Source organism: Phoxinus phoxinus (genome assembly GCF_949152265.1).
Source record: "Phoxinus phoxinus genome assembly, chromosome: 11".
NCBI lineage: Eukaryota > Metazoa > Chordata > Actinopteri > Cypriniformes > Leuciscidae > Phoxinus > Phoxinus phoxinus.
In genome coordinates this window covers 16,840,693-16,867,680 of record NC_136886.1, presented here as the reverse complement: position 1 = coordinate 16,867,680, position 26,988 = coordinate 16,840,693, and the positions used below count along the sequence as shown (strand labels likewise).

The window sequence follows — 26,988 nt, the reverse complement described above, 5'->3', positions numbered from 1 at the left end:
GGTATAATGTGCTACTTTTTAACTGTGAAAATGAATTATACTTATGTTTTATAACTGTTATGAGAACAATTAACCATAACTTATGAAAAGATCATTGATAATTTGTAAAAAATAAATAAAAAAAAATGGTAAATATTAGTAATTAGGTATACTATCAATTTAACAATGAATAGTAATTTTACAGCATGCATTAATCTAGGTTATTGATAATTTCTACACATTCACTATCTATATATCTATATCTATAGATAGTGAATGTGTAGAAATGATCAATATCCTAGATTAATGCATGCTGTAAAATTACCATTCATTGTTAAATTGATAGTATACACATATATATATATATATATATATATATATATATATATATATATATATATATATAATATTTTTTAAGTATTTTACATATTTAAAATTGCATATAAACAATAGTGTATTCATAAATTAACATCAATTTAGATTAATAAATGAATTATGAATACCTTTACAATGCATTAAAACCTGTCATACTTCATAAAGTTTTCCAGAACTATTTGAAACTGAAAAGATAATAAATAATAAAGGAAAAATAATGTAAGAGTCTGACATCCAGACTTATCCCTCCTCTCTTCCTCTCTGTGCTTCAGATTAAAGGCCGTGAAATCTATGAGATTTTGGTGAAAATCAAAGAGTCTTTGGAACTCATGCAGTTCCTCCCTCAGCACACTATTGAGTCATACAGACAGCAACAGCAGAACCTACTGCAGAAACAGTGAGTACCTTACACACGCAGAAAGATTCCCTGATAAAATGGGGGTGATTCTGCCTCATTGGAAAATTGAGAAAAACTATAATATGGGGAATTAATCCTCAGATCATCATTTTTTATAATGTGACTAGCCACAGCAAAACTAGGCAAGTACTACACAGTGCTAGCAAGGTCCACCCACAGATTTATATTTGTGGCAGTGTGTTTTAATAACTTGATCAACCTGCTTGCTTTCAACGTTTGTGATTGCTCATTAACTGACTGTGAACTGACTTTGCAATTTACATTTTTTGTTTATTCGATCAGCCATTCATTTCCACCTCTTATGAGGGTTTCTAGAGTGCAAACACTTGAACTTAACATGGCAGTTTAATTCTCTCACACTGCTGATATAATCTTGGTTACCGCGTGAATGTATGCGTTTGGATTGCATCTGCATGAGATTTGTGTTCTGCATCACTGATGATGTTGTTAAAAGATTAGCTCTTAATCAAGCCCCGCTGTTATGGTCAGCAATTCACATAATAATAGCTATGTTTTGCATTCTGCTTGGCTTCATATTAAGGGTGTACCTTGCTCTGATTTATTCAGATTTCCACAGAAACAAGTTTATACTCTGCAGGCACATTTTTACTGGTCTTCATGGTAAATGCATATTTAGTCTGCGCTTAACCTTTAGCATAGTTCCCGCAGAAGCACATTCTGTATCTGCTGTAATAGTGCTCAACAGAGGGGGAGGGAGAGACCTGCGAATGATTCCTTAAATGTCACCATTAATGAATGCTTTTGACAGCTTCTCTAATTAGCAAACCAACTGATGTCTGACTATAAGAATTTAAATGTCAATGATTGTCTTCCTGTAAATTTCCTTAAGACCGTTTAAACCATCCACACCCAACTGAGCTGTTCAGTGACGTCAGTTTGTAGGTCAACTGGATTCGCCATGGATTCCCTAGGGAAGTTCTAATGGGTTTTCAGAATAGCCTCTTTTTTTTTTATGAGTAAAATAAAGATTTGGTTACATTATCTCACACATTTTTTTCAATTCTATTTTGTAGGACAAAATACAAAAATTCTTTAATATTAACCACACACATTTACTTTTAAATAACAGCCATACTAATAACCCATAGATATTCCAAAGGGAACCAATGGCTTAAAAATGCTAATTCTCTACTGAGTTGCAGAGCTATAAACTGCTCAAACAGCTCCAGTGTGAAAAGTTGTGAAAGAACGGCTGGTGATTATAGGGTTCATTTGTCCCCTATGTACTAAAACAAGGAAAGAGCACACAGGCTGTGAAATGTGCATCGTTTGACGATGTTTTGAGTATCCTGTTAATGCAGTACTGTACACATCGAAAGCATCCATGTCCAGATTAAATAGGTAGATAGTTTAACATTTCCTGGCACAAGTGTGGTTTGATCATTTTCAGCTTTGTCTTGCATGCTGTTAATTCCCTCTTTTTTCATAAATCTGTTTTTCTAACTATATATTTTTCTCTGTTTTAAATAAAGCTCCTTCTGTCATAGATTCAGTGCTGGTCGTTTTATTTTGTTGATTTCCTTCTTGTTCTTTCTCACTGTCTCTAAAGTTTAAAACTGAAATGACTTCCATAGTTGCAGCTTACTGCCATCTTGTGGAACGATTGTGCGCATGCTAAACACAGTTTGATTAGCCTTTTTTTTTGGTTGACTTGTCATATCTTTTAGCACCTTTAAATCACATAATGTAGTTTTATTTAAATTAATGAGGCTTTGAAGATTTGTAGATGCATGTTTACATTGAATCCCATTTATTTTAGGCTAATAGTCTATATTATTAACTTAATATATTAAATATGTTATTCATTATTTATATTATTATATAATTCCAGTTTGATTTACCCATCCTCAACTCCTCATCACTGTGGTCTCTCTCTTTCTTTTATTTCATGATACAGTGTAATATCTGTTTAAATGGTGTCATCTTTTTCATTTTTCCTGACATTTTGCTATTCCTCTCTCTTCTCTCCTCACATCTTCCTGCATTTTCCTGTCTTTCTATTTCTCACTGTCTATCTTTGATTCTTTTCTACAGCCTGATAAGGGCCCGTTTGCGCTCTGAGCTTCTGGACCCAATAGGTGAGCAGAAGAGGCGCTTCAGTGCTTCCTGAAAATAGGAATCCCATTCCTCCTTCGCTCATCTATCTCCATCTCTTCTTCATCTCATCCTCTACCCCTCAAGGGGCTCCTTGTGCTTCTCCAAAGTGTCACCTGTGGTAACTCCTAGACTTTTCACATGCCACAAATAGGTTGAACACAGGATTTAGTTTCTACCACCTGAAGACCTCGTTTTAAATGTGAGCTCTCAAGTGAAGTCGTTTTTAGATATTTTTGGAAAGTCCACTGCATGATTTTGCCCCTCCAAAGTGTATTATCCAGCCCATGGCGCTTGTTTATCAATTGAAATGATCCGTTTGTGTGTTCAATTTGCTTACACTCAACCAACACTCAGATTTAGTTGCATTAATATTGTTGTTCAATAATCTGAAGTGTCTAAAGTTTCTTAAAACGTTTCATTTTCCTTGTTTGATGTTTCTTAAAGGGCCCTTGTGACTGAGGCGGCTTGTTGCCTCAGCATTTACTATGATCTGCTGGTATTGCACAGAAACCCATTGCACATAAACAGTATAGCAACTTGTCAGCTGACGACCTTATTTCTCTCTTTCTCTCCATTCTTTCCATCTGTTTTTCTTCTTTCTATCTCTCTAAATAATCCTGAATGTCGAAACTGACCAGGAACCAAGCACACACCTTTTTATGGGACTCATAGTTTTTCTTTAAGCTCTTGATGATGGTTTATCTTAAATCGCTTTTTTGTTTTTGCCTCTGTCTTCATTTTATTATTGGAGCTGGACTCATTGAGTTGTCTATAAACGTGGGGGGATAGACTTTATTGATGACTGAATTTTGATAATGCTGGTCATGTTTTGTAAAGTGTACTGCTGGGCAGTTTTTTTGTGCGTTTTGTCTTGATTATTTGTGCATTTTCTTAAAAAAATGTATTTCCTGCTATGTACATGGCAGTTAAGAGAAAAGGAAATGAATGCTACAGTGTTGACAGATCCTTTTGTTGTTTCATATGAAATGAATGGTTGTTGTATTCTCAATGGCTCTTGCACTTTTGTCAGTTACTACTATTCAATAAATAACTTCTCTGCTTTTGTGTTCCTATCCCTACACTTCCTCTTTAATCTCTTTTCTTCTCCTTTATCTCATTGAATCTTCTTTTTCATCGAATTGTCAGGGCCTTTCAGTCAGCAGGGCATTTTAAAATATCAATGAACTGAAACACTTAGCGTTTTTATTATACATTATGTGAACAAAGAAAGCAACATATGCAAGTTAAAGGGTTAAACCACACAAAAATCTGGTACTCACTCTAGTCACTCCAAAACTGTATTTTCTTATATTTTATATGTATATAAAGAAAAATATATATTAAAGAACACATTAAAAATATATATATTTTTATAAGAATGTAGTTAACCAAACCAATCTGATTTTCAGTGACGTCTCTAAAAAAATATCTCCTTTTATGTTCCATAAAAGAAAGCAAAATTATATGTGGGAGAGTAAATGAGTAAACGATTTTTTTGTTTGGCTGACTTAACCCTTTAAGGCCATATTACACAAATATGTCATGCAAATTAACCATAAACGAGTCTATAAATATTATTTTTCCCCTGTTGTTCCTATTGTTAATTTACATAATGTATATTTAATATTACGTAAAGTAATATTTGTGTAATATGGCCTAAAAGGGTAAAGTCAGCCAAAAAAAAAAAAAAAAATCTCTGAATATATATATTTTTATACACGTTTATACCTCTTTGCTGAGAATTGCAGAACAACAAAAACATGTTAGTGACCTTGCACAAAGTCAGTGTACAAAACATTTATAGAAAACATTTAATCATGACAAGGTAGCACACATTTAATATGCCTGTATAAGCCTATGCGAAGAGTTCAGGAATGGGTCATTTGGACGTCCACTATAGTTTAGGCAAATATCCAATGACAGTATCAGAACCTGTACTTTCTTTCTCCCTCAGGAGCTCTCTGCCACCCCAACCTAACTTCGGTTCCAGCTCACCCACCCTCGGCAAGAACAAGCTGCCATCCGTCAGTCAGCTCATCAACCCCCAACAGCGCAACACACTCACCCCATCCAGCATGGCTGGAGGACTAACTGACAGTAAGGACTCGATTTAACCATCAGTCAAATTAATAGATGCTTACAGTCTATGCTAGAACTAACAAAAGACCTTATAATCAATATAAAGCAATTTCTGAAGTTAAATTTACACGCGGAAGTGTCTCCGAAACCCTTTCTCCTCAGTGAAGGAGATCCTGTCTGGGCTTGAGAAACTCTCAGTTCTCAGTGTCACTTTGACAGACAGTTTCATTTTAAAATTGAACTAGATCTTTGTGGGACAATCCGCCTTCCCTTCGGCACACTGTCAAAATTTACTTATACGTGATAAATATGCACTGTGAAGTGTGCCTCAGGTTTCATGTTTTCTAAAATCACCTAATGCATATTTGGTGCCCTCAGGTGTTAATGTAGAGTATTTATTTATTTAGACTCTTGTTTACATGTTTACAGAGGCTGCATTTATTTGATCAAAAATATAGTAAAAATCAATAATACTGTGAAATGTTAATACGGTAACACTTTACAATAAGGTTCATTAGTTAACATTAGTTAATGTATTAACTAACATGAACTAACAATGAGCAATACTTTTGTTACTGTATTTATAAATCTTTGTTCATGTTAAAAATACAGCTGTTCATTGTTTGTTCATGTTAGTTCACACTTCACAGTGCATTAACTAGTGTTAACAAATACAACCAAGTAATACAACGTATTACTAAATGTTGAAATTAATATTAACTAAGATTAATAAATGCTGAAGTTTTGTTCAGTTGTTAGTTCACGTTAACTATGTAGTTAACTTATGTTTACTTAGGAACCTTATTGTTAAGTGTTACCATTACCGAGTAAAATAATATTGAAAAAAAAACCCCGTCAGGATTCTTTGATGAACAGATCAAAAGAACAGCATTTATTTTGAAATAAGATCTTTTGATCAATTTAATGTATCCTTGCTAAATAAAAGTATAATTTTTTTTTTTTTTTTTACAAATGTTTGTATGGTAGCGTATCATGATTTCCACAAAAATATTAAGCAGCAAATAATAAGAAATTGAAATAATAAATGTTTCTTGAGCATCAAATCAGCATATTAGAATGATTTCTGAATGATCATGTGACTACATTAATGATGGCAAAAATCCAGCTTTGTCATCACAAGGATAAATTACATTTTAAAATGTATGAAAATAGAATATATATATATATATTAATGTTCTTTGCAAATTAATACAAATATTATGAAATAAAATATTTAATTGTTTTTACTGAGCATAAAAGACTTGTAATCATAAAATGTAATCATAATGATTCCCAGCTTTTGAGCGTGTGTATTTTTAATTAACTTATTGTTCATTGTTAATTCATGTTTGTTCATTATACATTTATTTTAATTTACAAAACTTGAAATGTCAAAATTGTATTAGTATATGCTGAAACGAATATGCTGTAAAAGTATTTTTCATTGTTAGTTGGTGATACCTAATGCATTAACTGATTTAACCTTATTGTAAAGTGTTATTTTATTTCCCTTTTTTTGAGGTTTATTACAGTCTCAACACTTTCCCCTCCCTTCAGTGACCCCTCCGATGATGGGCGGCCCTGTCCCCATGAACACGGACATGAGTGGCCTGAGCCCCACCAACCCCCTGCAGTCTCAGTTACAAATGGTGCCCTCCTCTCACTGCACACCTCCGCCACCCTACCCAATGGACAACAGTATTTCCAGGTACACAAATACACTCGCAGTAAGTCTCTCTAAAATGGCACATACGTGAAAGGGAAATGGCGTTATCGTAGTACTGTTTAAAAGCTTAATATCTGTCAATTGCAGTTTCCTGTTGAGGCTGGGCTGTTCAGCTTGTTTGGACTATTTCACAGCCCAAGGACTGACCAATATCTACCAGATTGAGAACTACAACTTGGAGGTGAGGAATTTGCCTTTCTCCTTAGTGTCTATCTGTCAGGTGCCGGTTTAAGAAAGCATCGCCTAGAATTGTTCACCATGGAGCTTATAGCACACTAGATGTGAGGATTCGGAGAGATCAGAGCAGTGGCTGTTGTATTCATGAGCTCTGTGGTATTTCCATCCACAGGACTTGTCCAGGCTGAAGATTCCCACAGAATTCCAGCACATCATTTGGAAAGGAATCATGGAGTACCGGCAGACCATGGAGTTTTCTCCACCTCCCCACATCTTGCGCACCTCTAGCGGGACATCCACTGTTAGCGTGGGCGCCACCGAAGCCAGAGGCGAGCGCGTAATCGATGCGGTGCGCTTCACTCTCCGTCAGACCATTTCCTTCCCTCCGCGGGATGACTGGACCGATTTCTCCTTTGACCTGGCTCCCGATTCCCGTCGCAACAAGCAGCAGCGCATCAAGGAGGAGGGCGAATGAACACTATTACATGCATACAACGGCAACAGTGTACATTTACTGTACACGCACACACACACTCTGTTTTATATTAACACACTTGGTGTTGGTCCAGATCGTTTCACAGTTTTCCTAAGCAAGTGATTAAAAAAACTGTGAGCCTCATAGTCTAGTTCACTTAAACTTAAATGGGCAGATAAAATGCACTTAAAGTCCTTTATGGTTTCATTATCTTCTGGTGGATTTAGCTCTGGTTGTCATTTCAAGCCCCTTTATTGAACGCAAGCAGCTGTGGCTGAGGGGAAATGGTGCTTTGCTAGATTGTTTTGTCATTTTTACTGTTTCTTGAGACGAAGCACTTAAGAAATGCTGTTGTTACTACTCATAAAATACACACTGAACGTTTGGGGTTTCTTTCCTTCTTTTGTTTTAAATGGCCAACGGTATATTTCTACGTTATTGTTCTTTTCTTTTTTTTTCTGTATAAAAAACCAAAACAAACATTTTCCTCCCAGCAGGAGCTTTAGTGTTAATTGTAATCATTGTTTGAGAGAATTCCTTGCGGTTGAACAATGTCATTTTTAAAAGGCGGACGTGTCAGTTTTGATTGTATGTATTTCGAATCGCACATGGTTCTCTAATCTCACAGAAAGTGTTATTCGTCTATTTTTATTTGTGGTGTAAGACTGATGTTTTCATGTAGCCTCTATGTAATACTGTAAACCCTTTGTATCTTTTATTTGTGAGTCGCAAACACTCCAATACTAGAATTGCAGTGTGTAAGTATTGAATTTAATTGCTTGAACTGCTGTTTACTGGCCCGTAAAGTATAAAAGTGATTTTTATTGGTTCATTGGCCAATGTGTTTGTACATTGTCAATGCAATGTGGCTTCAGTATTTTTTAAACCAGTTTCCAATTCACTTGATACTCGTTGTTAGCCTTTTGTGGCAATATTGTACAGTTTTTTAGTTCACTTTCATTTGACAACAGAGTAAACAATTCTTTATCAAACTATTAAGGAATTATTGTAAATATGTTGCAATGTACTTATTTTGATATAAACCAAAAATAAAACAAATATCATTGAACATTGGCTTTTTTTTCTATATAATTAAACCAAATAAATCGGTTTTATTCAAATAGAAGTCAGACATGGAGGACCTCATTTTGATTTATTAAACAGTAGATATCAATAGTATTCTGTGGTTTTAACAGAAAATAAACAAAGATTGAAAAGTTGAGCACTGGGAATATAATCCTATGAACATCTTTTAATTTACAGGTCATTTTAAGAATCTTATTCTCATTTAAGACTTTTTTAGCACTTGCATAGTGTGAAACTGACAGGACTATTTCCAAAAATGTTCTTAAGATTATATTTTTCCTCACGTTGATTTGACCTCTGTTAAGGTTTATGTATAGATTATGTTTGATACTGGTAAATCGTTTGTGCATACATTTATATTTGATGGAGACTGGATTCACAAACCAGTTTTTCTTTAGTGCTTCAGCATCAGTACATAATACTTGCATTACTGAATAACTACTCGACAGATGCTGGTTCACTTAATTTAACTCAATTATTGGCATCTTCAACTTTCTCAATACATCCTCTTGTAAATTTGGCCATTACTTATAGAGGTCCCAGTTTACTGTCACCATCTCATCAACCCATTCCTTTTAATCTTGAAAGCAACAATCACAAGACAACTTCATGGAACCAGGTGATCCAACAAATGGTTAACAATATCTGGGCATTTTAGTGAATCAGTACAGAAAGCAGCAGAGTTGTGTGGAAGTATATGTGTGTCACACTGGCGCAGCCTCATGTGCAAGCAACCATACTTTCCAAATATGAAAATTAAGTATATATATTCACCTCAATGCCAGTGATGAGGCTCCAGGTGAATTTGTTTGCTGTAAAAACACTGCTCTGATAAATATGTCAAACTTTTCTGTTACATGAGTATTCAGCAATATATAATGTTTACATCTTCAAATGGCAAAATAATTAGTGACCTCAAACATTAAAGCAGAAAAGAGCAATGAGGTTCCTTGATTGAGGTTCCAAAACCGTTTTCTCATCCAGAGGACCTGTTTGAGACTCATATAAAACAGCTGTAGCTCATTAAGGCTCGAGACAGATAGATAACAAATCTAACTTGCTTAATTAGCTCAGTTTCTCAAATCAGAAATCGAAATCACAAAGCAAAATGAACAAAAATCACCATTTCTAATGCAGGGTCATATTGACATCTCCATGCCCAAAGTTTTAGAACGCCCGTCAATCATGATGCCCAAAGAGTCTTGACAGTATTCCACGTCAGTGTTGCCCAGGGAGGAGGATCACGACAAGAAAAAAGAACAAAACAAAAAAAAAGTGTGGGAATGCTCTACTACCCCCTTCCCCTTCAGGCTGTTTTGGTTGGAGCTGTGGCTGTCTCCTGGATGACCAGAGTGAAGCATTTCTGACGTCTCTGTCACTAAGAGCTCTCCATAGCATCTAAAACTTTCATGATTTGCTGTTTGATGACTTTAGTGGCGTCACCTGCGTCTGGAATTAAATACCTTGAGAAGAGAAGACAAGAATTATGCTTATGCTTACAATTTTGCAAACTACACAAAGACAAGTAAATGACACCAGATGCCGTGTTGCAAAAAACAACAACAGTATATTTGCATATACTGTAAAGTATATAACAGGGTTATTATCATTAACTAAAACTATTAAAAACACTTTGTTAATTTAAATAAATATGAAATAAAAATTGGATGAAATATCTAAATAATAGAACTATAAATTTTGCTTTGGCAACTAAATGAAATACATTTAAAGGCACAGTGTGCAAGTTTCACCACTAGAGGTCACTTAATCAAAGCAACAAAGGCGTGGCTTGATGATGCCGTGAATGAGCGTGGAATCATGGGAGGTGTCCATATGTCCACCATATGTCCACCTCCATAGCCGATGGAAAGCAATCCGTCGGGACTCGGGTAGAAACCATGTTCATACATGAGCTAATGTATTGCTGTTTAACTTGGTCAAAACAATCCTACTAAAATACATTTGAGTGTGTTGAAAAAGTTGTTATAAAGTTACTCTGTGCGTTCACTCAGTAGCTGGTGTGAGACACTCATTGCACATTACAGAAAGCTAGATCCTTATTAGAATATCATATAATTATAAAAGATTGTGTTGCTAAATGTAACGCAATTCATTTTAAAATATTGTATGTATGGCTGTATTACTGTTACTACAAATTAATCTCTTTCTGATTATGCTATGTTAGCCACTTGACAAAATAGTGTTGTCTCTGAGAGATGGTACAAAAATGTTACCCACGGTAAATCAAGAAAAAGAGATTCAAACAATAAGATTAACTGTGTTGAGCTATATAACAAGTAGTTTTCTGTCGATGAATATATCCAAACATTTGCTCACCCGTCTAATAAAACATAATATATTAAAGTGTCTTTGGTGTTTCCATGGCTTCTATGGAAGTAAATTCTACGAAAATCGAGGGTAACGCAGATATGACATCATTATCAGACGACGCAATGACACGAGCTGTTACACTGGTTAAAATGGCTGATTTCTCTGGATTTAAACATTTGGGATAATGCAAGTACACAAGTCAACAAAATATAACATTACATTGTTCTAGTAGCTTTTGGATTTTATATTCCAAAAATCTTACATATTGTGCCTTTAAATTGAAGTACTAAAATTATCAATGGGAAATAATAATTAAAAAAAAAAACAGAACAAACTAAAACGGAAATAAAAAAAATTAAATCCAAGTAGAAATATTTAAAGAAAAGAAAATGTATAAAAATGACAAAAGCACAAAAGACAAAATTTGTAAAACATCTCATTAAAATTAAACCTGAAAGTGTAAAAATAAAAGCCAATTAAAAATATTCATAATATATACTTAAATAATAATATGAATGTATTTTTTTGTTGTTAAAATACATAAAGGTCTCTTGGTGTCCTGTTGTCATATTCACCATACCTCTCTACAGCCACTATCTCCACTCCTGCAGCATTGTTGTTGCCAAACTTAAAAGTGATGAGTTCTGGATGCTTCTTCTTGGAGGTGATCTTCACCACAGAGTTTAGGGCCTGCCTGGACTGGATGTAAGCAAAACCTTTTCGGGCGGCGATCTCTCTCAAACAGTACATGTGTGTTGCAGTGATCAGCAGATGACTGTGGAAAATAAAAACAATTTTATAACCATAATACGCACTAGAGCTGCACGATCCTAGATAAATCGAGAATCACAATTTCTTGGTAAAAATAGAGATCACGATTTTCCCACTATTCTGAATAGACAACTAAACAACAGTCTAGTTAAAAAATATTGAGTTGATATGAAAAAAATAATAATTACTCATTAAGACTTCACTTGTTTAATTACTGGATGAATCAGCGTTTTTGAACAAATCTCTTGAACGAATGTTTCAATGACAAATATATTTTTAACAGTCACTTACCGCCACCTACTGGCATAACGATGTAATTGATACAATCTTCATTTGGAGAGTCAATTATTGAATATTGTAAGACAGGAATAATGATATTGTGTGGTTGAAAAGCGGTTTCGTACCCATTATAACTGCTCGCTCTGGGTCAGCGGCACCATGAACACAGATTTGAACGTGATAGTAGTTTTTGAAGGTTTAATAGACATGGCTGAATCATTGACATCTATGAATAAGATCGCGTGGGTATTTGAATTGAGATCGCGATCTTTTAATGATTAATCGTGCAGCTCTAAAATGCACACCAGCCATCTTATCAGCTGGGAAGCCTCAGTATCTGATATGCTGAATTATTTACATCATAGTTTTTCACATGCAACCGTATTATTACACTGAATACCTTGGCCAGAATATAACAATTGTGTTATAATGTTAGAATATAACCTTGCTGCTTTTTTTTTTGTTTCATACTTAAACTTTTATTTGATGATTCCGCCTGTAGTGGAATCCCGGAGCACCAATCCCATGTCCAGTTCTGATGTGCTCAGACATGTGACCTCACCTTGGGAACATGTGTCCTGTCTCCTTAACTTCATTGCATGGAATATGGTGCTTCACATCTGGTTTGTTGATCCAAGTCTGTATATTGACTATCTCTTTCCTGTCATCATCTGATATTGATGAACTGTCAATCTCATCTAAAAGGAGGAAAGGAAAAAAGAAAACATGAGGAAAAACACAGGGACCCAAATATGATATGAGTGTAGTGCACCAAAAGGAATTTATAATTAAATATCTAGAAGTTAGGTTTAGTACAGTAGTTCTCAAATAGAGGTCCTCGACAAATTTCTTATAGTCATACACACACTATTTTTAAGTATATTTATTTTTATTTTTAACAGAAGTTCCAGAGGTCAGCTTATGTAAATAGGCAATATTCAAAAGCTTTGGAAAGGAAGGCTCTTGAATATGGTCTTGGAAAAAGGGTACGTTATTTTGTTAATACCGGTATATAGTTTAAAATTTGTTCTTTGGTTCCCTAATAGCTTGCTTAATAGAAAGTATGTTTAAATACAATTCTGCAAACCAGTATGACATGGCATGAATCCAAGGTCAAGATTTCCACTAAAAAATAAATAACATTTTGGTTTGTTTCTCATCAAACTCCGATCTCATGCCACCCGAACACTGAATTATCCCATGTGACTTGTGCTGTGTATATTCTGTGATATTTTTGCATTTTGTTTTTCAGCTTAAAGGTGTCAGTTTTTGTTCGAACTAAACTCTGCAGGAAAGTGTAAGTTGAGTTGCCTGGAGCAGGTTGAATGTCCCTGGTTTAGATCGACCTATGCATTTACCTGTATCATACTCTTCCTCATCTCCGATGCTGAAAACAGGCTTCACACCCCTGTATGGCTTCCCCACCCGATCACTGCTGCTTACATGCCTAAAGAAAGAAAAAAGAAAAAGCATCAGAGGTACTTACAAGAGCCACTAGAAGAATAAAGGTTTGTCCTTCACAGTAGCATTGTCTTCCTTGTGCTAAAACAGGCATTCTAAGAGCATGGTAGTGAGATGAGGTGTCCTCTAGGATTAGAAAGGTGAATACTGTTAGTTGGAAGAGAGGGAAGTTAACATGTTTGCATTTTAACAGAGATGAGAATCAAAGTGTGGAAGGCCAGAGTTTACAAAGTGAGTCCATTTTACAGTAAAACTGAACAACTTTAACATTAAAAATCACAATTGCCCCAGCCTTCCACAGCAGTGATCAAATCTGTATAAAAACAATGAAGAACTGCAGTCTCCCTCCACACAAGTTAGGGGCATCAAAGAGGACTCAGACTTCAGGCACTGCTGGCATAAAACAAGGAAAGGCACAAAGTGGCAAATGCAGTGAAAGAGGTCACAACAGCCAACACGGTCACAAAGTGACAAACAATACCTGTGGTTCACAGCTTCCATTCTGAGTGGTATTTGTGAGTTCTACTACACATGCATGTGAATGTTTGGTAGTGGATGACAAAGTCACAAACTCTAGAATATTACTCTACTCTGATGATATTTCCTGAAGAATTTTAGTAGGAAACAGGAAATTCAAAAGACTGAATAGGATATGGTGATGCAGATGCATATGGTGTTAAAGCATGAGTGTGCCGTTTAATTTGGGTTGTGAAAACCCCTACAATGAGCTAAAGCTGACAGCGCCACCTTGAGAGGGCAAGTTGCGGAACCCGGATGCACGCTGAAGGGGGCACAGACAAACAGTAATGAAGTCTTACCGATCCAGTATTCCCTTGTCTGGCCAGGGTAGATTGAAAGACATTCTAGTGTGAAATAACAGGGCATAGGTTGGGAGGATGATTAAAAAAGGAAGACTTCAGAAAAGCAATCACTTTAAATAAATGCCACTATGTAATATCATCTAAGTTATTTTCTTAAGTAAGGGGTTTTAAAAAAAAGAGAGAGATCTGATCATTAAACTTTTTTCTTCTCATCAATTGTTCTTTTTTTATCAATAGACGGACATATCTGCAGAGAAGGATGTGAAAGAATGCCTGTCTGGTGAACTGAAGATAAAGGATGCTCACCTGTCCACCGGTGTGGAAGTGTTTTCAATGAAGCTGATCATCTTCTCCTTCACATTAACTGACTTTGACTTGAGTGCAAAAGTCATTTTGTTGACAAGTGATTTAACTCCTTTGCCATCTGTGCTGTTCATTTCCCCCTGTACCAATATAAGAGATGGGCTGGATTAACTTAATCCAAGTTTGAGAGGCATTTGCTTATCACAATGGAAGTTGAAGCATTTATTGGCTTACTTTACATACATACACTAAATGCCACCCAGAAAACGAAAGGAAGATGCTACATGTATTCAGCTTATTTTTCAAAAGGGAAGTACCGTAAGCTGTTTCCTATGAATGTGTGCGAGACTTCAGATTCCTTAGCCACTATAAGTAATTAACTAGAAGAATAACAAAGTGCAGTAAAACTATGAGCTACAAGCCATTGTTTTAATTACAATAATATATTTATCAATCGTGATAATAAAATAACTGGAAGCCTCGCACATTCAAGATAAAAAATGGCCATGCAAGCTCCTACGTAATAAATAAATAAGGAGGACACATCCTTGAAATATCTTGAAAACAGATTTAGAAAATGTTGATGAGGAGGACATGGGCCACAAAAGCCTGGTTTATAGGCTGCATGCTCGGAGTAGTGAGTAGCACAGCTTTAATGCACAATCTGATGATGTAACGTGCATCTCTCACACTCACATACACACCAAACTCACATCAGCTGAGCTGAGGCTACTGTGGGATCCTGAGGTGCTCACGATCCAGTGAACATAAACATTATCCGGCCCTTCAACATTAATATCTGCCAGGTGCTGCTGCAATGCTGAGAATAAAAGAAACAGTGAGTCTCATCAGCACAATAAAACTGCTTCTGTCACCATGTAAAACTGCTGATCAGATTTTATAAATAAATCCAAATGCATTACATTTTATTTATTTAAAGGCACACTATGTAAGATTTTTGGATCAAAATATTAAAAAACCACTAGATCAATGCTATAAATTTGGTTGATTTGTGTACTTACATTATCCCAAATGTTTCTAAGAACGTTTAAATCCAGAGAAATAAGCAGTTTTAACCAGGACATGGACCGTGTCCATGCCTCGCCCATCAATGAGTTACACTCGATTTCCGGTTACGTTTTGTAGAAACCATGGAAACACCAAAGAAGCTTTAATATATACCGGTAATGTGTTATATTAGACAGGTGACCAACTGTTTGGATATATTCATCGACGGAAAGTGAATCGTTATACAGCTCAACACAGTTAGTCTTTGTTTAAATCTCGTTTTCTTGATTTACCATGTACCATATTTACCATCCCTAATATCGATCTCTCTCACTGCGGTGTGCAACAAGTGCCTCATAAAGTAGCCGCCGAGCGAACGCACACTACTTCCAACACACTCAAATGTATCTAAAACAGCGCTGCGTTGCACTACATACGCATGACCGAAAGAAGCAGGAAGTGGTCTGTGGAATAATAAACGCTCCACTGCTCTCGAGCTGTGTCGTGCTTGTCTCTCATCAGCAATCGCTCCAGCGGCCTCGTTTCGCGCCAACGGCTTTCGTAACGTTAATAAATCTTTAATACATTACCGGTCATCCATGAATATGATTTCTGCCCGAGTTCCGTCGTATTCTCCACCGGCTGTAGAGGTGAAGACAACAACTACCATGATTCCACGAATCAAGGCGTCATCAAGCTAAACCTTTGTTTTGAATAAACAACCTCTAGTGGTGAAAAGTTACATAGTGTGCCTCTAATTGTTTGTTGATATTATGTTTATCAGTTGCATTTTGTTCCAAATTTGGACCGGAGGTACAGTGCACAGATGATTTAAAAAAGTGTTGCGTCTGAAAATACAACTTACCCATAAATCCACCTTTTGCTATGCTCACGAACTCTTTATTTTTCTAGACAAAGGAAAGAAAAATATATCTCTAATAGTTATGAAATTCTTTGAATAATAATTTACACAACAACTCAATAAGTAGCAACAGACAGTTCTCACCTGTAGAAAGTGGGCAAGCACCATGTTCATGTACATGTCCTCCTCTTCACGTCCACTGCCCATGAAGCACAGATGCTCTCCACTGGCCACAGAGCCCGACTCCAGAGACTGCTTCTGTGCCTCCAGAAGAGACTTCACTGACAGGGCAAACTCAGAGGGGTTATGGAGCATCTGTGAACCAAGACAAGGTAGTGAAGGACACAGGTGCATAAAGCAGTGTGCAATTCCTCTGAAGCAGCTACACATATTAAACATAGTATTTTTGTGGAAACAACGTCTATTTCAGAAACTCTATTTGACCAATTCATATTAGGTCAAATATTGCATTTGAAAATTCAATTGTATTTTCAAATCAAAGGCATTCTTCTCTGCTTGCAAAAATTCTTACCAGGTCAGAGTCCAAATGAAAGGCAGTGGAGAGGTGACCAGCATTGTACTGCTCTGCAGGACGGCAGTCGACTACAAAAAACCTCACACCCTCCTAAGTAGAATAAAACCGCAAGAATAACACAGATTCTCTGTTGGTGATTCTCATGCACAGCTTGCAGAAATCAAGATGCATAGAGCACATCAAATATGGTCAATTTGATGTGCTCTATGTATGTGCGATGATCAATGTTTATATGTGAATAAAAACCTAAATTAAATGTTCATCATATAAAATCACCAAGTCTCTTCAGAGGACTTATCTGCTTCATTCATATGGATTCATTTTACAATGTCTTTAGGTACTTTTTGAAGAATGGCATTAAAAATATCTTAATTTGTCAAAGATCATAAAAAGATATGAAAAAAAAAAAAAAAAAAAAAAAAAAGAGTAAATGTTGACAAATTTCATTTCTGGGTGAACTATCCCTTTAACGCTGAGCCCTGATGAACAACATTAATAATCATTAAAGATGATTTGGAGAGGTCTTCAACAGTAATCTTGGGCTGGGGACTCACAGGTTGTAGCTGGTTGGCTTGCAGGATCTCAGGGACGGATACGGGCAGACAGAGTGCTTGACTCAGGTCCATGTCCTCTTCTTTTAGGGCGACCAGACTGCTGCCAAACAGATTATGGTTCTCCTGCACACACATCAAATATTTAAGCATGTAATACCTCAGGGCTCGATAGAGTGATTCACTTGCATTTGTGAATGAAAAGAGATGTGTGCGAACAGTAAAATGTATTTGTGTAATGTGTGCAAAAAAAAAATACAAAAAAGCCTGCAGCTCCTCAGTTTTGTGAAATGTAAGGTCATAAAACATCTTAAGTGGTATAACTATTTTAAAAGGTATTACATTTGAGGGTGGAAAACAGGAATTGTGATTCAGCCAAATGTGATTATTAAACTTAAATTATGCTATTAAAAGATGTTATTGCGATGCACCACAGTTCCTGATCTACTGTGCATCATATTTATAGGAAGTTGGAAATAAGAACAGCGATATAATGTTTACCTTTCTAAGCGATAGAGGCGTCTTGCTGTTGTAATACTGTGCTAAAGAGAACAAGTCTTCAATGTCCTCTGCCTCTAGTAATGACGGAGACAGCTCCAGCATTTCTGAGAAAATAATAATAAGACAAAAATCACAGCTGTACACTTGTCACAATGCAACAGGTTTTTGTAATGTATTTTTATTATTATTAAAAAATGCATTAAATTAAACAATTAAAATTAAAAAATTACTGATTATCTCCTCTTTGCCATCTCCTTCTTGGGTAAGAATGCTGTCTCTGGACATTAGAAAACAAAGAAAAACATCTTTTGACTTGATCTCATAAACAGGCGAGCAAAACTCCCTTAGTGTAGTTCCTTAAAGGGGTCCTATTATCCTTTTTTCTTTACTGTGTAATGTTGCTATTTGTACATGAAAAAGGCCTGCAAAGTTAAAAAGCACAAAGTCCACTCCAAAGGGAGTTATTCTCTACATCAGTAAGCAGGGTTTCTGGACTCTTGCAAATGCCTCCGTACATGTCAAAATGTATACCGGTTATGGTAAGGGCATTACATTCCTATACACGCTTTAAGTGATAGACCAACTTACTGTTCAACAGACTGAGGCGGTGAAAACAGGTCCTGCAACAATGTAAGTTGTTTTGTTTTTTTAAATTGCACATTAAATGATGAATGAACATATTTCATAGATGCCATAAACAAAATTATGAACCTGTGAATGAGCATAATAGGACCCCTTTACTCAACTGAGTGCACTGAACTGTCACATACTTGGCATTGACAAGGATGATGAGCAAGAGGAAGAAGATGAGAAAAGGGTCAGCCTGTTGGAGATAAACATCCCACAAGGCCTGCGTTACCTCAGGGATACAGTGGCTAGAAAAGAGACTGCCCAGCTACAGGAAATAGGAATGCAAAAAAACATAAGTGTCAAGTTCTTTCGCAAAAATTATAAATGTACATTTGATTCATTCTAGGAATATGACCATAACACTTTTTTTCAGACTAGCTCCATAGCATGTATAAGTTACGTATAATTAATATACTAAGCTTGGGGTATCCAATCATGCTCCTGGAGGGCTGATGTTCTGCATAGCTTCAACCTTCATTTAACACACCTGCACCAGTTAATCAAGGTCATGAGGATTACTAGAAACTCCCAGAAGGTGTGTTGGGGTAAGTTGGAGGCTTGGAGCTAAACTCGTAGGCCCTGCATGAGCAGGTTTGGACACTCCTGTACAAAGCCAAATATTTCATCAACTTTTGCCAGAAAAAGACTGACCCAGCTGATGGCGTAGGAATCAGGAGTGATCTTTTTTGTGTCCAGGAAGGAGCAGAGCTCAGGCTCATGATACTGCAACAGGAGCCTGAATAGGTGAAATGGGCGTCCTTTCACAAAACAGTCTCTGCAAAGGACAAACAATATGACACTAAATCAAGGAAAATGATATACAAAGCATGCATGTTCCCCCTCTTAAAGTTGGTGGCATTTAATCACCTTGAACAAAACTTTCAAAACTGGCCTTTTTAGACAAGACATGGTCATTTCAGAGATTCTGATTTTCTACATAATACGCAACATTTTATTATTAATTTTAATGTTTGATCAAATTACATCAAACCAAACTTGTCATGCACAAATAAATCCTGGATCGGTAAAGTTTTGGAGTGGAAAAAAACAGATGAAAAGCAAAACCGTGGGGTTTTGTTTTATCTTTTCTTTTGATGAGAAAAAACACAGACAGATATATGAACATCCCAACTACCGTGGGATGTATTTATTCATGATTGCGTAGAAGCAGTTGTAGAGGTCTCTGCGGGACAGCTGTAAGCCCAAGAGTGGTTTGAGGATGTGTGGCCAACTAAGATCTGGAGTGAAGGTGACATTTCTGGATTTGCAGTAGAAGGTGATCACTGACTCCACATCTGACACCAGGTCCCGCCCTTCCTCCACTGGTATCCCCAGCTCATCTATAGGCAAATATTGCAGAGGTCAAACATTAGCATCATAATATTTAAAAAAATCCAACTGATTTTTATGGGGCTGTATTTCACAACACTGTAAACTATCTTTTGCAGCTTATTGCACTTGAATGGTCAAACATGCACAGTTATATACAGTAAGTTATATCATACGTGGAATATTCATGTAAACAGTAGGTGATGTCTTAAATTAACATAAACAGCTGGGTAAAAACCGGATGAGTCAGTTTTTTAGTCATCATTCTTAGTTTAGTGACTTTTTTTTTTAGAATGTAATGTTACAATATTAGAACCCTTTTTGCACATAATATATAGATCATAGGCTACATTGGTAGGGGTGGGAATCACCAGAGGCACCACGATACGATATTATCCCGATACTTGGGTCACGATACGATATTATTGCGATTTTAAACATATTGCGATATATTGAAATTTTTTACCTTTTTCCAACTTCAAATTATGTCCGCAAAGGAAAACTGTCAACATCTGTTTGTTCATGTCACATCAATTTTATTGCCGCAAAATGTGATTGTCAAGCGGACTAACTAACAAACACTTACATGAACCTGTGATAAATGTTGCATACACCTGGCAAACTGTACTGTTTGCATTTAAGGTAAACTAGACTGTAATACAAACAGGTATGCACTGCTGTGTTACTACAGGTATTGATGAGATGCAACAACACCCGCAATTGTTATATACCGGTATAACGCCTGCTATTTGCAACAACGCCCACAATTTGCTCTTTTAGATAAGGAAAAAACGTCTTTGTCTTTGTTTCCACAGTATTTTAAATTTTGATATTTTTAGGTCAAACCGTTGTTGTCTGACAGTCATACCATGCAGGTCTATGGGGTCCACCTCAAAGAGCATGCACAGAGAAGTCAAAATTAAACATGATTTAATGACTCGTAAATGTAAGTACACATTGATGGCCTAAGACACGAAACGAGCGGTTTGTGTGAGAAAACGAACAGTATTTATGTCGTTTTTACCTCTTGTAATCACAGTCAAGTCCATGTACTCTGAGGGTGCGGGCGCTTCCTTCTGTGTGACGTGTACGCAGACTGGTGCATAGATATATATACACTAGATGTCGCATTAAAGACATTCGTTCCAATGAACTGCCGTAGCCAAGGTGACATCTAGTGTATACTTCTATGCACCAGTCTGCGCACACGTCACACACCAGGATGCGCTCGCGCCCTCAGATCACTTTGGACGTGGCTGTGTTACAAGAGGTAAAAACGATATAAATACTGTTAGTTTTCTCACACAAACCGCTCGTTTCGTGTCTCAGGCCATCAATGTGTACTTACATTTACGAGTCATTAAATCATGTTTAATTTGGACTTCTCTGTGCATGCTCTTTGAGGTGGACCCCATAGACCTGCATGATATGACTGTCAGACAACAACGGTTGGACCTAAAAATATCTAAATTGAAAATACTGTGGAAACAAAGACACCTACATCTTGGATGCCCTTGAGGTAAGCTAAAACATATCAAAAATGAATTTCAAAGTGAACTATCCCTTTAAATTCTCATGTGTAATTTAAATAATAAAAGATCGATGCTTGGCGCCCGTGTATCGATACAGTAGCCTATTGCCACAGAAAATATCGCGATACTATGCTGTATCGATTTTTTCCCCCACCCCTAATATTCACTATATTTGTTATTCATAGACTTCAATATGAACATAGTTTGTAGAACAACATTGGGCAGGATGTGAAATAACTTTTTTTCTTCTTTTTTTTATCCTACTAAAAAGAAGAAGAAAGTACAGAGACGTATAACCGTATAGCTAAAAAAATACTAGAATAAAAATTTTTTGGTCATATCGCCCAGCCCTAATGTGTAGTACATAACCACGCATAAATGGCAAATTGAAAATGAGGAGAGGTAATTCACCAATAATCTGCTGACTGCGGGTGTGAATGAGCGTCTGTTCTGCTAGGTCCAAAGCCCCATCCCATGAAGACAGACTATCTCCTTTACCAGACACGTTCAAAGCAATCTGTCAACACATACACATGAAACTAAAAATTAAACAGAAAACACTTACAGTTCAACAAGGCTCTATCAGCAGCACTAGGGTTGTCAAAAGTATTGATACTGAAATATCGGAAATGGTTCCAATTCTCCTTTTCTGCAGTATTGATACACCGATATTAGCTGCGCATTCTCACTCTCTCTCCTCTCCGCATGTTGTGTAACAGCATATTGGATCCGTGCATAAGATCGTATAGTGACAGCAGCCTAATAAACCTGATGCTTTCTGTCATGTTAATCAAAGAACAAAGAGAAACATCACTCACTGATCTTGACCGAATAACTTTTGTAACTTTATTTGTAAGCATTAGTCTGAATTTAATTTTTAGAATGGAAACAATCCACAGGTGTTATTTTACGTTTTATTACTGAAATTTCAGTAGTATTCTGAATACTACTGTTAGAACTTAAAGCCATGTTTATTTCATTTGTCTCTTTATTCTATTATACTTATTTGTGCTATTGTTTGCAATTTGTTTATTTATTCTTTTTTATTACTGACTGTTTACTGGCCTTTTTTTCTAAATGTAGTTCAACAATTCAAACAAAGCCTCCCTGTGTGTAAAATTATGAGATAAATGATCTGGATGGTGGTATTATGGCAGTTTTCCCAAGTATTTAAAATGGTATTCAATATCAATATTTTTCAAGGTATTGCATCGAACTTGGAAATTCCAGAATCGTGACAACTCTAATTAGCAAACCATTAGATATAGCCTAGGCTAATCTCCCACAGGGTGTAAGTTTAAAGGGTCCTACACTCCAAGCTAAGCTACAGTTTCCTTAATGGTCATTTGATCAATACAGAGGCTCTCTAAAGCCCTTTGGGACCCATTGACTCTGAAGGAAATTCTTTAAAACAAAGCCCTGCATGGATCTCTTATGTATTTTACACAACACTTTTTCTGTCTCTCTAATCAACACACATCATGTACAATCTTTCCATAGCTTATTCATAATGCAGATAGTCAATATTTCCACATGAGGCCACACAGGCTGATTAGTCATGCTGTTTAGTCTTTATACACTTACCATCCATAACTTGGCCCGCTGTGGTGGGGAAAGGTTTCGGACCTGGATGACACCATCCTGATCAGTGTCCAGATCACATTCTGCCAAGTCAAGAGCGTCTGCCAGATCCTGATTCCTTCAGAAAACACAGTAAATGCACACATGACACACTGACCTGGGCCTCATTTATAACCGTTGCATATGCACAAAACAGGACCTGAAAGAGGCATACGCCACTTCCGACGCATAGGCTCAGTTGTGATTTATAAAAACAAACTTGACGGGAAAACTTGCGCACCTGCACGCAAACTCTGACCCATGCGTACGAACGTTTTGGAGATGGAGCAGTTTGGCGACACCGATGGTGAGCTGGAGTTAAATGTCTTTTTCGTCACTTTTAGACAGAAAATCATACAGAAAGATAATACAAATATAATTTCGCTCACCAAGCAAGCCTATCACTTGAAGAAGAATATCCATCCCTTCTTAAATGTCTGCGTTGGGCCGTTTAGTGAAACTGAATATGTAGCCTATCTAACGGCAGATGAAGTAAAACCGTAAATCTTCATTGTGAGTCCTAATTATAAATACAGTGCATGTTCACAATAACAGTTTAAATAAATAAAATAATATATTTTTTTAATTCTGATATAGGCTACACATTTAGATCAAACACTCTCATTAATGGAGTTAAACACTTAAACTACATGAAATCATTACGAAGAAGTTATAAAAAAAAAATTATATTCAATAAATAGATATATTTGTTGTGGATGCAATGCTTTTGAACACTTTTCCTCTGGCATGCTGTGTTTTAATGTTTTAACTACAGAGATATCATGATAAATAGCAGATTGTCTGAGAAAATAGTTTTGTGTAAATAATGCACAACAAGTGGAAAAGATTGAGAAAAACTTTCTCTGAAATGTATTTTATTAAAATACTTGGATTAAACCGCTTAATTCATATGGATTTATTTTAAAAATATTATTATTTTTAAAGTTTTGTGTGAAAAGACTTCCAATGGAGGGACAGACATTTCTCAATTTCATTACCAAGATTACGGTAACTACTTTCATTTCCGAAGATAAACAAAAGTCTTGGAACGACATGAGGGAGTAAATGATGACAGAATTTTCATTTTTGGGTGAACTAACCCTTTTATTATAAAGAGAGTATAAAGAATACGGCAACTTATTCTAATTAGAATTAAGGAGAAAAAGCATTATTTCTGTTAAGTGTCAGATGAATTTATTCTTATTCAGTCTGATGCATTTTTATATAAACAACAAAAAATAGCACAGGAAAAAAAACAAAAAGCATCTTGAACAGCCAGTGACATGAATCATTTATGAGCAATATGCTGTCAGCTATACAGAAATTAATATCACCACAACAAATAAGGTGCGTATGTATATACATGGTAGCTGACATGGCTGGCTGTGTGATGAATACACACATTACTGAGAATTCAACTGCAGAAAGAGGCTTCTTCTACCAAATTCAATATTAAGTCAAAAGGTTATTCTGTCTCTCTGCACTTCACTCTCCTCTAGGGTTTCTCTAAGAGCTATTACAAATTCTAGACACTAGCAGAACAAGCCAAGAACCTGGTACAGGGTTCTTCAGGAGAAAAAAAAACAAACACTCGACTTGCACTAAATTGCATTTTTAGTTGAGAAAAAAAAACAGAAAGAAATCCTCTGAGGCCTCTTTGCCATCTGCTATACTGCCAGGGAAAGAAACTCCCAGACAAAGCCCTACTCTCACACACTACTGCTGAGAACAACTGTGCTGAAATTTAAACAATGCGCATCACTCACACAAACACACCGCAGATGCTCCAATTCTTTCACACACACAACCTCTTCTCAGCTGCAGCAAAACCACCAGTGACGCATTACAAAATAAACTATTTTTCAGAGCAATAATACAAAACACTTACCGGTAATTGTTTAATGAGTACCTGCAACATAGTAGCTAATAGCATGATTTTTTTTTTTTTTTACAGTATAATTTTCAACCCATTCGAACTGATTAGCCTATTCCAAGACTATCAAGAGTCGTTCTCGGAATTTCAACAAAACATAATTTGTTATCGACATCACCATGGTGACAGTGGAAAAACATGGTTAAATAAATACATCAAGAAAACTAAACACTGTAAAGGTGTAACTAGTAGAAATCAAGTTGATTATTGATGATGGGTTCCACAATCACTCTAAAGTCGTGACATACTCTTAGGGATGAAGACGAAAGCTGTCTAGCAACAAGCCATACCAAGCATTCAAACCTGGGGTGAAAAAATGCAAGTCGCCACATATTTTGGACGGATGCCTGAATATTGAGATAGGAAGCTTTAGAGTCAATACATTCTTTTTTTAGGTGCAGCGCACTAAATAACATGCAAAACTGTATCTGTGGTGGTTAATAATGGACTTAGTAATCACAGCCTGAAATATATACCACCCTGCAACAAACTTTGCTCCTGTTATCTCTCCAAGGGAGTCATTTGTCTTCCTTGAAAACAGGAAGGTCCATATTCAGCATAAGAGGAAGAGGACACAAAGGCTCACTAAAGGAAGTTAGAGGAATCATTAAAAATCTAGGAATTAACTTATTTTTGCCGAACTGTCATTACACAGTGTATCTCTTGCTAAGCGAAATCCTTTTAAAAAACTATAATGGTAATAGTGGATTATGAGAAAAAGAGTGCTTTGCGGTGACCTTCAATAACAGTTTGCAAATGCCATGGCTGTGAATTACAACAGGATTCAAAATGCTTTTCATAATAATTATGATGAACTTCTACGCCACATGTGCAGAAAAACAAAGCAGAAAAATGTTGACGTCAATAAGCTGTCAATGTAGTTGGGCTGAATTCCTCAAGCATGTATAACTTGGGAGGAGTTTCTAATGTTCATACTTATTTCAACTCTCATGTACAATACATACTGAAATATTCACAAAAGAATCACTTCAGAAAGTACCAAAAGAAGGTGAACCCCCCATTTTCAGATTTTTTTTTTTCCAATTCCAGAAAACCACCACAGCTAAGAAATATGCCTTACAGAACTAAGTTAAACAAAGAATTCACACTTAAGGAGAGCCGAATACCCTAAACTACAACCATATATACCATATAAGTAGGGGGGAAACATGGTCATACTGAAGTTATAGGAGATAAGAGATTATATAATCAGAGTAGCATAATCATCATCACAATTCTATTGTGTCAAATTACGCTAACACCTAGCAAAAGCTGTTTTAACACAGCCAACTCCTGAGGGAACACAACAATTACATATTTAACTTCTTAGAAGACATTTTACAGATCACCATAAGAATAACAGGACTATGTCGAACTGAGCTGAGAAGGTCTGAGAAACAGCTGGAGCCTCAAAACAATACTACTGCTTTGACTAGCCAGAGTAGCTGCTTAGCACAGCATCGCTGTCTCACAAACGGATGTCGTGAAAACACTACGTGATTAATAATCTCTCTTCACCGGACTTCAAGTTGCAAGTGGTAATATCAGACTGGGACCAGTGAATCGTTCTGCGGCAAAATTGATCAGTGGTGTTTTCTTACCAGCTGCCTTGAAGCACTTCCCCTACAGCATCCGCCATTGCTGTGGTGACGGTTCACGTCAAACTGTGTCGTAAATACCAGCGTCCTGTCGCTAGGACCACATGCGCGCGCGGACACTAGTCTAGACGTGACGTAGAACGCGATATTCAGCGGCGCGCGACTTAAGCTTTGATGAAAAAAAAAAAAAAAAAACCTTAAGCTTTGATGAATAAAAAAAAATTATGCATTCTAGACCTGGTCGGTTATTTTTTTTACAGTCTATGGTTTCAACACGGCATGACACTGTTGCCTGCCTCTAAAATAAATTAGTATTTCATTTTGTTTTGCTTGTGCATGTAGGCATGTAGCCCACTGCTAATTGATTTTTTTTAATTGATCCGGAAAAAAATTGTTATTCATTTTCTGCCATGATGTTGTATGATTTATGTCATATGTAATGTATTTACAAAATACTCGACTGGCCACTCGACTGGATCATTCCAGCTGA

General features: G+C 36.3%; 2 protein-coding genes across 25 annotated transcripts in view; one reads left to right on the top strand and one right to left on the bottom strand.

Moving 5' to 3' along the window:
• tp63 (tumor protein p63) overlaps positions 1–8,416 on the top strand; it is a 42,075-nt gene extending 33,659 nt beyond the window's left edge. For 4 of the 23 annotated variants that reach the window (XM_079627692.1, XM_079627703.1, XM_079627693.1 and 1 more), the window contains 5 exons: positions 627–751; positions 4,845–4,987; positions 6,491–6,677; positions 6,783–6,876; positions 7,045–8,416. In XM_079627692.1, coding sequence (XP_079483818.1) covers positions 627–751; positions 4,845–4,987; positions 6,491–6,677; positions 6,783–6,876; positions 7,045–7,347 — 852 coding nt within the window. In that variant the 3' untranslated portion in view covers positions 7,348–8,416. Of the gene's footprint in view, positions 1–626; positions 752–4,844; positions 4,988–6,490; positions 6,697–6,782; positions 6,877–7,044 lie in introns of all 23 variants that reach the window. The other 19 variants (XM_079627709.1, XM_079627708.1, XM_079627699.1 and 16 more) reach the window with 6 other exon arrangements.
• Positions 8,408–26,652, bottom strand: tbc1d23 (TBC1 domain family, member 23). 2 transcript variants are annotated; one of them, XM_079627690.1, is made up of 19 exons: positions 26,502–26,635; positions 22,932–23,046; positions 21,759–21,864; positions 19,622–19,826; positions 19,138–19,261; positions 18,627–18,751; positions 18,087–18,133; positions 17,857–17,960; positions 17,359–17,481; positions 16,802–16,894; positions 16,414–16,584; positions 16,273–16,315; positions 15,113–15,219; positions 14,403–14,539; positions 14,094–14,138; positions 13,173–13,261; positions 12,377–12,512; positions 11,345–11,539; positions 8,408–9,896 (listed from the first exon to the last, which is right to left on the bottom strand). In XM_079627690.1, exons 1-19 carry the CDS (start codon positions 26,537–26,539, stop codon positions 9,812–9,814), a joined length of 2,088 nt encoding a protein of 695 aa, XP_079483816.1. In that variant the 5' UTR covers positions 26,540–26,635; the 3' UTR covers positions 8,408–9,811. The 2 variants fall into 2 exon arrangements, with proteins under 2 accessions (XP_079483816.1, XP_079483817.1); XM_079627691.1 differs by lacking the exon at positions 14,094–14,138 and having other exon boundaries at positions 8,528–9,896; positions 26,502–26,652.
• Between the last annotated feature and the right edge of the window lie 336 nt (positions 26,653–26,988).